General features: G+C 49.2%; 1 protein-coding gene across 1 annotated transcript in view; it reads left to right on the top strand.

Annotated features, from left to right (window-relative positions):
• The window catches only part of LOC144731739 (plasma membrane calcium-transporting ATPase 2-like), a 174,488-nt gene that overhangs the window by 147,629 nt on the left and 9,404 nt on the right, over positions 1-17,455 (top strand). Inside the window, exons 17-22 of the mRNA XM_078612947.1 lie at positions 1,650-1,841; positions 2,570-2,783; positions 3,687-3,898; positions 4,488-4,595; positions 5,495-5,677; positions 11,842-12,006. Of these exons, the coding sequence (XP_078469073.1) occupies positions 1,650-1,841; positions 2,570-2,783; positions 3,687-3,898; positions 4,488-4,595; positions 5,495-5,677; positions 11,842-12,006 (1,074 nt within the window). The remainder of the gene's footprint in view (positions 1-1,649; positions 1,842-2,569; positions 2,784-3,686; positions 3,899-4,487; positions 4,596-5,494; positions 5,678-11,841; positions 12,007-17,455) is intronic.

Here is a 17,455-nt window from a genome sequence, read left to right as displayed (position 1 = left end):
CAACCGTGCTAGTCGGAGGTGCGGGTTGACTCTATCGGCTGTTGGGGTTTGGCATGGCCCACGATGAGGCAGGGGTAGCCAGCTTCAAACTCGGGGTCGCCTCTTTCATCCCATTCCTTGATGTCTTGGCACGCCGCACCAGGCACTGACTGCACGCCAAAGTTGGAGCGAGGGGAGCACTCGGACCGGTTCAGATATCACTTCGCAAAGTGCTTGCCACAAATGAACGACGATGCATTGCTGCTGAGCTCGTCAGGGAGCATGAACCACGAGGCGAAGTCCGGTCATCCTTGCTGCGGCTTTTGGCTGTCATGGAACAAAGGCGGTCGCAGCGTCGCACGTTTTCAGATGCGCTTCTGTGGCCGTCTGGAAAGTTCTTCGATGTTAGGAAGCCGCTGGAGCTGCGCAACTTTTAAATCTAGATAGAAAACGAATTCATTGTGAAACTCCTTTTGTGTTTAGTTTGTTGTCCTTCCCCCCCGCACCTCCGATTAGCATGGTTGGCTACGTACAGTGCGAAAGAAGTTCAACATACATATATACATACTCGTCACTGATGTTAGCTATGGCCGAAAATCGAACTCACACGTGGCCTGATTCGTATCAAAAGTGCCCTATCCTAAGCACTAAACCAACACTCCCCTACACCCAGATACGAATAAAGAATATTCCCCGTATAGCGTGTACACCCTGTTGGGGCGAGTGCCGACACGGTCTGTGACCAGCACCGCACCTGATGAGCATAACACAAACCGCCGTAGAGCTCCAAGTGACGGGGATCTCCTTGTTTCGTATGGCAGCGCGTTCACATTACGTTTGCCCTGAGAAAGACCTTGAGCACCGTTGCTATTCAGGCCGGGATTCCTTCGTGGGGGAATTTGATGTCACAGAGAAGACCGCCAGTGCCGGATTATCCTAGCAGCAAAAGTAGCTACATATGTCGCTACGGGTCCCGGCACATTCAAGGGCCCCGCACTTTCAAGGGCCCCGCGCTAAATGCTTTCAAGCTATCAATTCCGGTTCAGTGATTCTGCACTTGCTCTATTACTATAGTACAATTCTGCCTTGAGCTATTATGAACGACTGGGTGTTTAAGGTGAGCGATTTATCGTATTATCTGGCTGTATAGCAAATTAAATTATACAATTACTTTACTATGCAAGTAAAGAATTTGTGTTTTAATATTTAAGCGTTTTTATTATTTATTTCGGGCCCCTTTATAACATATGCAGCAGGCCCCGCACTAGCTTCATCCGGCACTGAAGACCGCGAGCAGGCTATCATCTTCTCCCCTGGTGACGTTGGATGTCACCACAGTACTTTGCCAGGCTAGATGCACTTGAGGCCACGCGAAGTGTGGAAGGCTCACTGGCAGGCGGTCACGGGAGAGACCCAGGTGTGATGGGTTCAGTGACTGGGATGAGGGGTAAATGAAGCACCTGGGCTCCTCACCGTGGGAACTCGCCGCGTTCTTTTAGCTGCCTGCCGCTTTTGCTCACTGCGAGCGTCGCTTCTCCGCCCTCTATTGTTGCTTGATGGGCGATTGCCTCGGTAGACCCAAACGCACACACACAAACACGCTCACATTGATATCTCGACAACTCATCGCCTCTCATCTTCTCTCTCCCCTCCATTGCGATTGCACTCAGGGCATTGCTGGCACGGACGTGGCAAAGGAGGCTTCGGACATCATCCTCACCGACGACAACTTCAGCAGCATCGTCAAGGCGGTGATGTGGGGGCGCAACGTCTACGACAGCATCTCCAAGTTCCTGCAGTTCCAGCTCACGGTCAACGTGGTGGCCGTCATCGTCGCCTTCACCGGCGCCTGCATCACGCAGGTGCCCTGAGCCCGAGCTGCCGGGCAGCCCACAACTCGATCGGTCGCCGGCTCGCTCGTTCGACCGTGTCCCTTCGCGCCAGTCCACGGTTAACGAAGAGTTTCGGGTCGAGAGGTGGCCGGGCGGCCAGGAGCTGGCTCCGCCGAGATCCCGGGCTCCGAATCCAGGCGGCCGCGTGAGATGAGAACTGAGTCCTCAACCGCAGGGCCATCGATGGTCTCAACACGGTCACAATGACTGCACACGCACACACGGTTGGCTACGTACTGCGTGAAAGATGTTCAACATACATACACACACACAAACAAAAAAGGCCAATGCATTCTATCTTGTTCCGCACTTTGTGCGGCGAAATTCGAGTCCTGAGAATTAAAATCACGGTTTCGCTGTCATTCTGTGAACAATCGCACTCGCGTGCAGGGCAGCCGTGGAAAGCGCTGCCCTTTGCTGTGCGCGGGGCCAGGGGTCACTCGAAGGCATTTCTCGATGGCAGCAGCAGCAGCAGCTCCTCGATATCCCACTTGCGTGGGCCATTCTCCTAACGCGAAGGGTTGCAGCTACTGCTCTGCGAGGGATCCAAATGTATCCTTTTGTCTTGTGACACCGGTAGCGCGGTGGGGGGGGGGGGCAAACAAAGTTTTGTGGTCACTGCTGCCTCCGCTGTTGACGAGTCGACGCACCGACGATTCCAACCCACCCCCCCTCCTCCGCACGTGCCGCCCTCCCAGGACTCCCCGCTCAAGGCCGTGCAGATGCTGTGGGTGAACCTCATCATGGACACGTTCGCGTCGCTGGCGCTCGCCACCGAACCGCCCACCGAGGCGCTGCTGCTGCGGCGGCCGTACGGGCGCAACAAGCCGCTCATCTCGCGCACCATGATGAAGAACATCCTGGGCCACACCGTCTACCAGCTCACCGTCATCTTCACGCTCTTGTTCTGCGGTAAAGTGACTTCCGCGGTCGGCCGGTCGGTCTTTTTTGCACGTGGCCTGTGCGTATGTGTATGTATGCATGCATGTATGTCGGAAGCGCAATGAATGTCAGTGGGGGAGAAGATGATAGCCTGCTCGTGGTCTTCACGGCTACGTCACAATGCCGGCCGAATGCCCCACAAAGGTATACCGGGCCCGAAAAGCAATGGTGCTCAAGGTTCATCTCGGGGCTAAAGTAATGTGAACGAGCTGCCGTACGAAAGAAGAAGTTCACCGTCACTTGGAGCTCTATGCGTACACGCTTTGTCGTATCTGGGTGTAGGGGAGTGGTGGGTTAGTGGTTAGGGCACTTTTGATACGAAACCAGGCGGCCTGTGAGTTAGATCATTATCGGCCATGGCTAACGACAGTGACGACGAGTGTGTATGTATGTATGTTGAAGTTCTTACTCACCGTACGTAGCCGACCGCGCTAATCGGCGGTGCGGGGGAAAGACAACAAACTAAACACAGGAAAAACAGTTCTCAATAATTGAGTTTTCAATCTACATCTGCCAGCAATGGCAGGAGAGAGGAATTGCAGTGCTTCACCTTGCTACACACGTGTGTCTGATTGGTAACACTGGTCACCACTGGCCTGTCTGTTTTAATAATAATGACAACAACAATAATAAGACTGGACTGAACATCCTTTTCTTCTAGATTTGAAGCTTTCGTGACTGCAAGGATTCATATTCTTGGGTTTTTTCGGTAAAGTCACGTAGGTAAAAAATTAAAATTACAATTAATAAAAGTAAAAAAAAATCACGACGTTTCGGAGGCAACACAAGCATCCGTCTTCAGGTGGAACCGTCACAGCACGATAGCTGTATCAAGTAAATGAGAATCCTTTTCTCCGACCGTGCCCCATGCAGGTGAGCAGATCTTCGACATCGACAACGGCCGCAACGTCCCCCTGCACGCGCCGCCGTCGGAGCACTACACCATCATCTTCAACACGTTCGTGCTCATGCAGCTCTTCAACGAGATCAACGCGCGCAAGATCCACGGCGAGCGCAACGTCTTCGAGGCCGTGTTCCGAAACCCCATCTTCTGCTCCATTGTCCTGGGCACCTTCGCAATCCAGGTGTGGCGCTCCACCCAGTTGCCCTCTCTGCGTGTGCCGCATCGGCCGAGTCATCTCAGTCGGTCGACCCGCGGCACCGGCTGGGTTCTGCCCCCGTGACAACCACGTGGCCTCGAAGTGCACGTAGCCTGGCACAATCGCCGTGGTGACGTCACCGCGACTTAGCGGCAAATGGCGATTGTTGTTGTTGCATGCGGTAGGTGGTGTTATTTTTTCTATTTCAACCAAACACGTGCCCGCTACAAAGCACCGATCACAGAACAAGAAACGCAGTGGGGGGGTGGGGGGGGCATACAACCGGGCAAGCAAAAGGCCGAGATCCTATCATCTTCGGGTTATCCGCGATGGATGACCCCGCAGATAATGGGACGGCCAGATTGCATTTAAAATGAGCAAAGTAAAAAAAACGAAGGTGGAGGATTTCGACACGACGTCGTCATCATGAACGACATCCGCTGGCCGCTCGGGCGCAGCTCACTTAGCCACGCGAATGACGCGCAAGGCGCGACAGCAAAGTGAAACGACTGTGAATGCAAACGATAACGGACCGTCGGTCCGGCCACGTGACGCCGAGCTGTGTCTCCGATAGATTGTCATCGTCCAGTTCGGAGGAAGACCCTTCAGTTGCTCGGGCCTCAACATCGGCCAGTGGCTGTGGTGCGTCGTCCTGGGATTCGGGGAGCTGCTCTGGGGACAGGTACAGCGACGTCGAAAAATCCTTTCTGGACGTTATCCGTCGTCTGCCTGTTGTATATTTGGAGTCTGTATGTTCTCTCTTGCCGTGGTCGCGCGGATTTTTCTCTGGGTCCTCCGGTTTTTCCCTTCACATTTAGAATCAACGTGCGTTCATTTAGAGTATTTGGCCGCTATAAATGTCCACGTGATAAGCCACTTCGCTGAGCTATCATTTGTGGCCAGGTCGCTTCTGAAAAAGAGCCATACAGCTCAGTGGGCCTTACCCGGTGAAGTAATAGTTTTAGTTGAGTTTATTTTGATTTTATGGCTAATTAATTGTTGAGGCTTTCGTTGCCACGACAATCATCTCCCCACAAAGTGGTACATATTTTAGCGACCCCCCCCCCCCCACCCCCGAAGCCTGGCGTTGTATAGTCAACAAGCGATTCATTTGTTAAGGTGCGCAATGTCTGGCCCCACACAGGTCACTTGGCACATGCTCCTGTGCTCATTTTGTAGTTCCCATAATTTCCCCAGCAGATGGTGCACTTGTGCTAAGAGATCATTCGATGTTGCCACGAGGGGTTGCTGCCTGGTCTGTTTTCTTGACAATGCCAGATTAGATTTCATGATGGGACAACTATCGCGATGTCACTTTGTAATTCTATCTCACGTTGTTATCGCCTTTGTTTTGTGCCGAGCACAGGCCCAAAATAACCAAGCGGGCAGCAACAAACAGCACTCGTATTAGAGTTGTCATCGATAAAGAGTGTAACACGTTTCTTTAATTGAGCAAGGTTATTATTATGATTATACGAGTTTGGGGAGAGAGAACTGTTTTTTGGCCCGTGTGTCCCCCGTCCCGGCACAAACCTATCCCTTGCCATCTCGGGACGCCCCCCCAACCCCCCGCCCCCCCAGCTCATCGTCACCATCCCGACGAGCCACCTCAAGTTCTTGAAGGAGGCCGGGCACGGGCCGGCCGAGCACGAGCTGAACGAAGACGTCACGTCGCCCGACGTGGACGAGATCGACCACGCGGAGCGCGAGCTGCGACGCGGGCAGATCCTCTGGTTCCGGGGGCTCAACCGCATCCAGACGCAGGTCCGTGCGTGTGTGAGTGCGTGCATGTGTGTCACGTGTGGGGAGCGGTAGTATAGCGGTTGTTGGCGTGATGCGCGACGAGCCGCGGCCGTGACCCCGGTTCAATTCCTGCTCGCGGCCAACACTTGGGCCTCCCCTAGGTCGACTCAGCCTGACATGTGTACCTGGTGCAAGGTGTAAATGTCGCCACTGGGGAGGCGAAGGCGGTCGGGCGTGGCGCTGGCCACCCACCGCCTCGTCTGCCGTGCCGCCCTGCATCGGTGCTACTCGCTAACAGCACTTGCTCTAGAAGTCTGTGAAAGGCTACATGGGGGAGCTTTGTCTTTCTTTGTTGTGTTTGTGTGCGTGCAGAGGTGATGGGTGGCTGCCCATCGCCCCCCTCCCACCCACCCCCTCCCTCCACCCTGAAATATTTACATGAATGTTGTATGTCATGGGCAATTTTCTGCTCAATATATATTTTTTGTTAATGTAACACTGAACAAATGAACCATTATTGACCCATTCTCTTTTGCCGTGTAGGTTTTAGCGGTGGCGCTTTCTGGCTCTCCGCTGTATTTTCGGGGGGTTTGCCGCTGCTCGGCCTAATGTCCGACGTTTCGCTCATGCCCCGGGAGCTGCTTTCAGGAACCGAGTCGTCGATTAACAGTTCCTGAAATTCGGTCCCCGAATTAACGCGGCGCAACCCCCAGAACACATCGGCAAGTGGCCACCGATGAGCATGCCATCGTCGGTGCGTTCAGCGTTACGTAACGAAAGCCTAATTGGTACGCGATCAATCTCGTTTAACTTCGTATTAACAGCGAAACAGTTCGGTCCCTCATGAAATGTTGGTCTGCGTGCGCCGCTGTGTATGTGCGCATTTGCGCGCATGCTCCGAATAGCAAGTGGTGACCATACAAACCATTTTTATAAGATTCGAAATGCCCAACTTCAGTGAGATGTAGAGACGGGAACCACCGACTCACTTCATGAAACTGGCATCTACTGGCCACCTGTTTGAGTTGGGTGCTACGCGCACCAAATGCTGCCTCCAAATCCCTAGATTCCAGGCGGACACACATCACCATCAAAAATCGCCATCATCTTGACGATCTTCATCAGCAGCAGCAGTAGAATTGCATCATCACCATCGACGTTTAACAATAGAATGGTGCTTCCGTTCTAACAGATGGTAACAGTCATTCGAATAATAAGAAATTGAATTACCCTCTGCATACAAAAAAATTACAGCTGCCCTGTCACTGTTAACTTAACAAAATTTACGTGTTCTGAACACACGCAAAAGTTTAATCCGTTTTTTTATTTGCTCATTAGAATATTTCTTGCGAGCACCAATTCTAGCTGCCACGGAAACCATTGCAAATATCCGTCGTAAAAAAACAGGAGGTCGCGTTAAATCATTTCTGCAAATCTTCCATTTCGCGTGAGAGCACCAGTGGATAAATCGAGGAATTTTAGCGCGACGTTCATCTCTTGACACGCGCCACGCGGTTCAAAGCCTTTGCCGAAAGTTCCAAAAAATTGCGAGCTAAGGTTCGTAGACTCTGTACCGCATCCATCTTCTTGGTTCTTTCGGTAAAGTCACGTAGAAGGGAAATAATAAAATAATAAAAATAAATCATAATAAAATAATATAATAATATTTTTCTTATTTTATTATTTCCCTTCTACGTGACTTTACCGAAAGAACCAAGAAGATGAATCCCTGCAGTCACGAAAGCTTTAAATCGAAATCTGTACCGCATCGTTTGGCGATCCATTGTGACGGCGCGCGCGTGACGCCGCACCCACGCTTCGTCATCCGCAGTTTGCCTCCATCTGGGCCATTGCATCGAAACAACCAACGTCAAACCCATACGCTGAGGCAGCTGATTAATAATTGGCGGGCATCTCGCAAGGTGTGGATAAAGTGTGGATCAAGCCTCATTTGCCCTAAGCCGCGTGCTCGCTAGCAGAGCAGAGGGGCACCAAGGGTGTGAACCTTTCAAAGCCTCCTTCCAGACAGGGGCTATTAGACGCGTATCAGCCCAGCCGTGGTCATCTACAGCCCGATGTTCACATCTCCGAAGCTGTGCAACAACGTTGAGGGAATTTTAACCGAGGCTTTGATTCCTCGTAATTAATGCCGTGGGCGTGAATGGCGATTAACTCATGCCCACAGGAGGCGTGCCTGATTATTTTTTAATCTCGGAGGGATGAAATAATTCAACTAACAATTGCAATTTCTCTTCATTACAGACCCAGCGTCAGTGACTAATTAAATGTGTGTTTTTTGTGTTCACCTCTGACTCACACTTTTGAAGCTGCACATTCTTTCCGTCAAGATGCGCTCCGCTGTTTTTTATGTTTGCATGAGCGTTTGAAAAAAAAGAACTGAGCCCCAAATTTAGCATTTTAATTCCCAAATTGCATGATTTGAGGATTTTAGGTTGGAGGTTATGAAATCGGTGACCATCCATCGCACATCAAATTTCTGTCTGCGGATCCCATTGACAAATAAAAACGTGTTTATGGATGCTGTAGTGCTGTAATAATTATTAAGCTCTGGCCGATGGTGCAAGTTTCTTATGCATCTTTGCCTCTGTCCACCCAGCTGTCTAACTGAGTATACCGCAGTGAGTCGATCAGCAGGTCTCGTGCGGTGGGGGTCAAGTCTGGGTACCCCCACCTCTTCCAAGACATCTGACCAGCGTGGAAGAGTAGGCCAAATACCCTCTAGAAGCGGTTGGTTAGATGCTCCCTCGAGCTGAACCCCTTCTGTCAGCAAGTGGCGTGAGCATGAAATTGCAGGGCTGCGCCTTTAACTTCACATATTTTTGTATGCCCGGAAGTTTTAATTGGCTATCTGGATGTTTAAATAACTTGCTGGTTCTTTTTAATTGAAAACAAAACACAGTTCCAGAAAGTAAAGTTTTACAGTCTCAACTTTCGCTAATGAAGAACTGCGGTTTTGTGTTTAGGTGTGAAACTACGATGAACGTGAATATAAACGGTGTTGTCGTTTTATGTTAACCACATTTTATTTTCAGTGATGAAATACTTTAGCCCTTTTTATTTACATGATCAAATTGGAATTTAAAAGTCCCTAAACTGTGGGATGAAAAAAAACAAATTTGAATATAGATCAAAAATGTATTCTTGACACAATTTGGATACAGAAATTGCCCTTATGACAACGGTTTATTTTCGATGCAGTTTAAGATGCAAATTATCTTTAGACATGTGCCACTGTTTTTTTTATTTTATCGCATTTAGATGCTACCAAATCCAATTGTATTTAATGCCTTTGGAAAATGACTGCCACAGCAAGCGATATAACATTTCGATTTTATCAACATTATCATCACTCTCGATTTAGACCGACCGATTAAAAAGTATTCTTCAGCACCCAGTTCGTGTTTAACGTACCCTTATTTAGTTTATATGATTATTTATTTTCCATCAGGCTATATTGATTTCAAAAGCCGAATGGAGTTTCTGTCACTCATCTCCGTTTAAGTGTCCAGAGTGAAGGATTTGCTGCATATGCCTGGAATGGTATCGTTGTGTTACGGTTACCCCACAGCTATCCCACCGGGCTTGCAATCCAGAGGTTCAAGCAGAGATCTCCCGGCGTGGCAGTTAAAACAATGGGGCGCCACGGTGGTGAGACGTTAACTACCTCGACTGGTATACGGGAGGTCGTGGGTTCGACCCTGACCCTGACCCTGACGCCTGCTGTATATTTGGAGTTTGCGTGTTCTCCCCGTGGTCGCGTTAATTTTTCCCCTGGTCCTCCGATTTTTCCCCACCACATTTCCAAACACGCGTATTTGGTTACTATACAGTTCCACGCACGTCATAAGCCACTTCGTTGAGATATCATTTGCGACCGGGTCGCTTCTGAAAAAGAGCTATATAAGCTCAGTGGGCCTTACCTGGTAAAAAATGTGTTATAGTTTAAGTTACATAAATACCCCTCCACCCCCGCCTCTGTATAAATTGGTACTGAATAGATTTTCATCAATGGGCAGGTCGTTGCCTGTGGCAGAGAAAAGAGTGGACAATCATACCCCTTCCAGGCCGTCTGGTCAGCTTGCAAGAGGAGGCCTGAAATGCTCTATTCAGAGGTGTTATAGATCTCCATAAAAAATGTAGGCCCTTCGGCCAGTAGCAGTGGCTTGAACAAGCAGTTACGGGGGCTGCCCCTTCGCACTCACCACAATTGCGGTGAGCCCCTTAAAGGGTCGTCGTTTGAGCGACAAAAACGAACATCTGGTCATGTAAACGAGGGCTAACGTAATCGCATTGTGCATCCCATTAAATGCAGAGCTCACAGTCACTCTTAACCGTTCACTTCTCTCTTGCAGCGTAACAACGGCCGAGTTGCATGCACACGCGCGTGTGCGCTTTTCACGCGTTCTCCTTATCAGCGGCACGGTCAATCTTGCCCGGTCGTTAGCCGCGTTGACCGCTCCTTGGGCACCCCGTTTCATGTGTGCGTTTTCTAACCACGCCGTTTACTGTCGCTGCGTCCTAAATGTCTCCATGCGTTGACGTTCGCTCGCTGCCATCGCGGGGCTTAGGGTTGAATGGTGCACAAACTCACACGTTTAGGCGGAGCTCGGTGAAGTTGGTAGCACGCGGGCACACGCTAGGTCAAAGCCGAGGTTGTCTTCCCACTGCTCAGAAGTGCATAGCACACCGCGCGTTGTGGAAATTCGACGTTGATATGGCAAGGGTTCAGTCACCGCAGAGGACAAAACCGCCGGTGAATTCTTCACAAAGCGGTTCCTAATTTTTTTATCGGCCCCAAATGGGTGGTGGTCTGAGTCGACTACTCAAACGGGATTCGAACAACTCACCGGTCCCAACCACGGTGGCTTAGCAGACGCCAGACAGCGGTCAAGGACACATCTGAGTCCTGTACTCTTAACACTCAATCTGATGGCTTGTCTCGAATCAGGATCGCGATTCGATTCACGAGTCAATTCTTTTAACATTCTCGTGAATTTACACCCCCACACGCCACCCAGCGAAGCGCAACAACGCGTGTCGCTGTCCAGCGTTTCCGCGAAAGCAGCGACCATCCCAGCGAGTTGCCGAGTCTGCAACTGAGAGACACTGCGCCCGCCGCCTTTGGGCGAATCCCTGCGGTCTCGGCATAGGCCCAACCACACGCTCCCGCGTTCGCTGCGACACATTTGCGGAGATTATGCACGAGAAATAAAAAATAAGCTGAGCCTTTATGTATTTACACGCCAGCCAAAGTGTTGACCCGTCCCCACCGCCAACACCTCGATGGCCGTGTACGCCGGATCTTCACCCGCCGAATGGCACCACGATCCGCGTCACTTGACGCGTTTTAATTGAGAGATGGACGATGCCACCGCCGCCGCCGCATCGTTGCGCTCCCGTGGGGGAAATGGGCTTCCTCCTCCACCGCAACGCCGAGCCGCGACGCTCACGGTCGCGCCGTTTGTTGTGGAGTTGAGCGGAGAGGGCGGTTTAAAAAAGAAAAAACGAGATCCCTCTTTGCTCGAAGTTAAATTCTTAAATCCTACCGCCGCACTGCACCATTCAACCCTCGACCGTTTCTGGCGCGTTTCTTTGTCGAATGAATTCTGCCCCGATGTAACGTCTCAGCGTCGAGCTCGTCCTGACTTTGTGCGTCTGTGTGTGCCGTTTTCATTTTCGTTTTTTACTCTCACCCCCTGGTCCATTCCGATCTCTCCCGGCATGCCCGACCGCAACCTGCACTGCCGGCGTCATAATTCCTCTTCCGTTTTCTCGCTTTTCTGCTGCTGCTTTCATTCTACGATCGATCTCTCTCTGTGTGTGCTTGTCTGCTTAAGTCAATCTTTATTCTGAACGCCGGTCCAACCTCCTGTTTCCCTGTGCCTGTCGGTTGCCCCGTGTCTAGCCCTCCTCCTATGTCTTTTATTTAACTCCACATGCGAGCCCATGTCCATCCGTCTTTGTCAATCATTTCTCCATCCGCTGTTCTTCCGTTGGCGTCTCTCTCGCTCCACGTGCGTTCGTTCATCTTCCTCGCACGCACGTCCCCCTGCCTTGTCTGTCCGTCTCTCTTCATTCTCCTTGTGTTGGGGAGCCCCTTTGTGTCCTTCCTCCCTCCCCCTTCCACCCCCTCCCTCCCTGCCCCCACTCCGGACGCCCTACAGATGGACGTAGTAAATGCCTTTCAAGGCAGCTCAGCACCCCCTCCCCCGACCCTACGCAGACAGGCATCCGTGCTAAGCCAGCAACTGCAGCAGATAAATTCACAGCAGCAGCAGCAGCAACAGCAGCAGCAACAACAACAGCAGCAGCAGCAACAGCAACAAGATGTAATAGCAGCCGCAACCATCAGTGCTTCAGCAGCAGCAGCAGCAACAGCAGCAGCATCAGCAGCGGCAATGAATGCGCCTTCCTCCTGCACCCCTGCGCATGTCGTAGTCAGAATGCCTTTGGCGCCAGCGATGTGTAGCCCTGCCCGGCCGCTCTCTGCAGCTATTTGACCGCTGGCTCTTCCCCTACCCAGCGCAAGCTTGTCCCGTGAGTGAGAGCTCCTCCGCGCGTTGCATGGCGTTTCGTCCGACGGAAAGAGACCCCCCCCTCACCCCCCCCCCCCACGCCTTCGCTGCCACTACTACCTCCAAGCAAACGGTCCGCACTTAGCGATTCGCTTTTGCAGGGTGGCCAATCCGCCCTCTCGGTCCGCCCTAGAGCCAGGTTTATTTTTTCTCCTCGCACGATCAATTGAATTGCATGCAACCGAGTTGCATCCAACTGTTTAACCCGCGTCATTTAGTTTCGGCCCCTACTGGAGAAATGTGAAAAAGAGCTTTACAGCTCATCGGATTCCTCCAGTATGAATAAATATTCTGATTCTGCTGTTGGTTTAGGGGGGGGGGGGGCTCACAACAGCTGAGATAGCGGAGGCGTGGTCTTGTCGAATGGCCAATCAGAGTTGAGTGCTACACGTTCCCACGCCACGCACACATTTGTAAGAGGGGTTTTTGTTTTTTTTAATCAGGAGGTGACATCGTGGCCAACGGCGATTGGTCATTTAATTGTAAAGGCAAAAGTGCAGCCACTGACATTTCTTGCTCATTGCCACTGCTGGCAGAAGGGGCTTTCGCACGAAAGAGATCCAGAGAGAGATCTTTGACGGTGTCTTTGGTGCACGCTTCCCACGCTGTTGTAAAGCGAAGATAGCCAGGACGGGCAACATCGTCGAAAAGTGCCACACAAATTGACTGCGGTGCCGGCGAGTGCGGCAGAAGAATAACGTCGCCAAAAACGATAATTTAATTAATCATATTCACGGTGTAAATTGAGAAGAGCCAAAGTTAAAGTCGGAGAGTACCTCCCCCTATTGAAGCATCGATTGGGAGTTGCCCTTTGCGGTGCAGAATTACCCGAAGAACCACGATTGACTTATCGCAAAGTGCCATCCAACCCAAGGCATTTAGCCCGAACTCACACACTGTCGACTGTGCAGTTCAATTGCAGTCACCAGAGGCACGGCACAATGCAAGTCGCCGTGGATATTTTCACCCCGCTGTTGGTAATGGAGATATCTGTCTGCGCATTACCAACGTTGAGGCGAAAATGGACATTCGCCGACACGTAGCTTTGTTCCTGTATCCTTAATAAAACCAAGCGAAACGAACATCGGAGTTCAAACTAATCGCTTGGCGTTGTTGCTCCGTCGGCAGTGGAAGGCAAACAACGAAAAGCCCAACGCGTTCGCCAAAAACACCACGTGGCCTTAAAAGGAAAAAAAAATCGGGCCAATGGCTCTACTTGATGTGCCATGAAGAAGGTCCGTTGGCTGAAACGTTTCTTTTTTTTACTGCCACACAGTGCTATTGACGCACACTTGTTGAATGTCATCATTGGAATTGGCATTGTGGGGCAGCAGCTGTCTCCAAGCGTCCTCCTGCATTGCCCTCGTGCAAGAGAAACACGAGGCGAGCCCCTCCTCGTAGTCATCACGACTTGCTGAGCTCCTGACGCCACACAGAAGCACCCGGCCGATGCCACCGTAGGTCACGGCGAGGGCAATTTACTGACCCCCAGCGAGCGACGGTATTGGCGATTGTCGCCCCGAGGTCTCCCCCGATGCGTCTCTCCGTAAGGATCTCTAAGTGCGGACCAGACTTGATTCTCACTTTTTAACCCTTTGATTGCTAACGATGTGCAAAGTGTCCCCTTTATAAATGTGTTCGTTTTTCCCTATTCTTTTATTGACAAGAGGGAGTGAGTGAGTGTATGAAAGAAATAACGACGATGAAAATTTGTTCATCACTGAAGGGAATAGTGACTCAGCTTTTCGGCCGTCACATTGCGAGGGTGAACATTTACCACTGGAAGGTGATCGATCACGACAGCTGGACTGAAACCACGTTTCACACTTATAAGCATTCATCAGCAAGCCCATCGTTGATTGCTATTCCAAGATACTGTCGTAAACAGACAAAATCGGCCAGCCATTATGCACTGAAAACGTTGCTAACGAATGCTTAAATTATGAATCTGACGCATGCTCCATAACTGCCAATTAAAACATTATTACAATAATGCCTAATATCGGTTTCTGTCCACCCAGAAAAGCCTCACTGAGGCTCATTTCAGGAGGGTTCTGCCATGGGATGCTCGGCCACTTCCTTGTTGAATTGGACGAAACCAAAGTTTTCAGGATAAAAAAACCCCACGCCTATGAAGGGATAATGCTTACATTCCGACAAAACCCACGTAGGTCAGCATGCTACTTGCTCTACCACCTCACGAAGGCACCCCCGGTGCCCTGTCCCTCTGTTGGATCCAGCGTTATGCATCTCCCACCCACGCCCCTCCAAGGCGTGTTGCGTCAGAAGCCTGATTATTCTTATTATTCTTCTTATTCCCTTTCAGAAAATACACTTTCATAATGTTTTTTGTACCGCTATTTAATCTCCTACAGATATAAGTTCTGATTCGTTACACGTTTGACACGCGAGCTTGTTACAGCACAATTCACGTATGCTGCGCACAATGCACACCGTTTTTAATTTCAGATAGTTTTAAAAGTTCCCTTTTGCACTTGCGACGTTTGCAAGCGAACAACTGCGAGAGAGTTCCACGGCCGTTTGTGAAATTGGTTTACACAGGCGGCCACTGCTTTCATGTTTTAATAAGCGATATATCAATTACCGAACTTTATTTAATGTTCAACCAATTGAAATCACTTCAAAGCTTGTCACATTTGCTTTAGCTCGGGGGCACGGATGAGAGTTGACAAGTGTGGTTTGGACGTTTGGCGAGTTCGTTTTTTTTAAACAGATTTGTATTACTTGACAAATGACATTTTGTAACCAACATAACAATTGGCCAAATTCAAAATCACGTTGCGTGAATTTTTTTTTAACTCTCCTTCAGATCCACCGGGCTTTAAATTCAAGTGTGCATTTTGAACCGAAACATTACCCACTGTCACAACCGCAGCTTGGATGTATCTATTGCGCAAATTCTCGGCCCATTCTCATGCTAGTTGATCACATTCTATCTCATTGCCATTGTGTCATGGCCATTACGGACAACACAGCACGTGCATGCAACGCCGGTGGTCTTGAACCCTCGCCTCTCGACAAGCTCCACAGATGTTGAAAAGGAAATCATCGTCTTTATTTTTACCTGACTGCATCATTAACACGACATTGTGCGAGTCTTCAACATTTTTTTAAGAGCGTCTCAGCGTGGTGTTAAGGCATTGCATCCTCGCACAAACATACAAACTAACCCCTCTCTCTCTCTCCATTGCAACTGCTGTTCCACCCCTCTAACATCATTTTCTCCCCTTTTATTCTTACGGCTGTGCAAGTTCCCTGCATCTGGATAAGCAAGACAGCATCCATGACACAGATGTTTTTTCTCCATGCATGGCAGATCAAACAAGAGGGGGAGCTTCAAAAATGTTTTGAAAATTACATCTTAACAACAATAACAACAACAACAAGAAAGCAGTTGAGCTGTGTCAAACTCATTTCATTCGAGACAACCACTGTTGTTGACTTCCCTTACAAAGTGGTACCTATTTTATCGACCCACCCTGCCCCCGATGGATGATGGGCTGAGTCAATCCTCAACCAGTATTTGAACTGGCAACCTTCCAAGTGCGAGCCGCTTGCCCTACCGCTGAGGTGCCAGGCCATTATATTTTAAAAAAAAACACTGAGATATATTTGTTTCAAAAACATTTTCGAACACCTCTTGTGTATTCACTCCTGGCCATTATAATGTCAATGCTGCAATATGTCCCTTGAATTTGCCTCTTGAAATGCATTTTTCCTGCTTTACTCTTGACATTTAAAACAAAAACACCACCACTTTCTGCCGTAAGTGGTTCACCAGCACCAAGGTTTCATTATTATACTTTGAAAAGAAATGTTTTGCCCTTTCAGGTGTGTTCATTTCACATGAAAACAATATATATATACATATAAAAATACTTAATATACACGCACGCACACACGATACTATTGTTTAGATGAAGTCAAGTCGAAGTCATGTCCCTGCTCGAATGAACATGGGATGTTTCTCGTCTCTTTTATCGGTGATGGAAATTCCACATTACTATGGCGGGGCTCAGTCTACCCATGGCATATCCCACGTTGGCTTCCCACAGAATGGTTCTCAATCCATCGATGCCGGAGAGATTGTGCCCGAGGCAAAACACCCAATCGGGATGTGATTTGGTAACTTTCACCCAAATGCCACCATTAAGTGTACGTGTTACAGATTATAGATTTCACTCATGATGATTCAAAGTTAAAGCTTGTGGGTGATAAATTATAACCACTTTGCCATCTGCTTTAATCTCCGTTGATCAGTACATTTCAAAGTAAGTCATGAACATTTTCATGAACTGCTCCCTCGCTCAGTCTCGTCATACTACATTTTCAAACTGCATTTGCCCACTTATATCACCCCCCCCCCACACACAATTATATTAATAGTCATGAATATGAATTTAAATGTTGTGAAACTACAAGACATTGCATGTACCGTCAGTCAAGTTCTCCTTTATTCAACCACTCATTATTTCCACGTTCCATTCACACGTAGCAACAGTGTAGTTACATTCTTGACCTTACTTGCTGCAATACAAAGCAAGCCCATTGGTTGACGGTCGTTAATGTTGAGAACAAATGTAAACACAAAATGAAATTAACAGGACTCTTTTTGTATTTTTCATTTTGTCAGTCTATTTATGTCTAAATATTTTCACGAACTATTTGAACCCTACACGGTCGGGATGAGCTGGAACACCAGTGGTGGCTTACGTGACCCCGTATCGCAGCAGACTCGGTGCCGCGGTGATAGAAACGATGGCGGGTTCGTGAAACCACATCTTAAATTCTGTTCACCGTACATCGAAAGTTTACAATTTAAAACAATCGTATTATCTCAAGACGATATTTCATCATCCCCTTTGGCAGGAAATTAATCGAAATGCGAACCACTGCCGACCGCCCACAAAGTGGTCTGTAACTTTGCTCATTTTATTGACTGACGTTTCGGATCATGACCCTTCTTTAGAGCAATCGCGTACCTTCAGTTACCGTAGACAGTACTCGGCGCGACGTATTACCCAATGCAGTTTTAGCTCAAGTAGGAATTGAGAGAATGAACAAATGAAGTAACTAAGTCTAATTTCAAGTCTCGATTTGGAGAGCTTCAGTGCGCAAACCATTCGTCGTTCACAAGGTGATTCAGGATTTAAAGTAAAGCGTGATTGTCCATCGGTTAATT

The sequence above is a fragment of the Lampetra planeri genome, chromosome 40 (genome assembly GCF_965212315.1).
Source record: "Lampetra planeri chromosome 40, kcLamPlan1.2.h2, whole genome shotgun sequence".
In the NCBI taxonomy this organism is placed as follows: Eukaryota; Metazoa; Chordata; class Hyperoartia; order Petromyzontiformes; family Petromyzontidae; genus Lampetra; species Lampetra planeri.
This window is presented reverse-complemented; position numbering and strand designations above follow the sequence as displayed.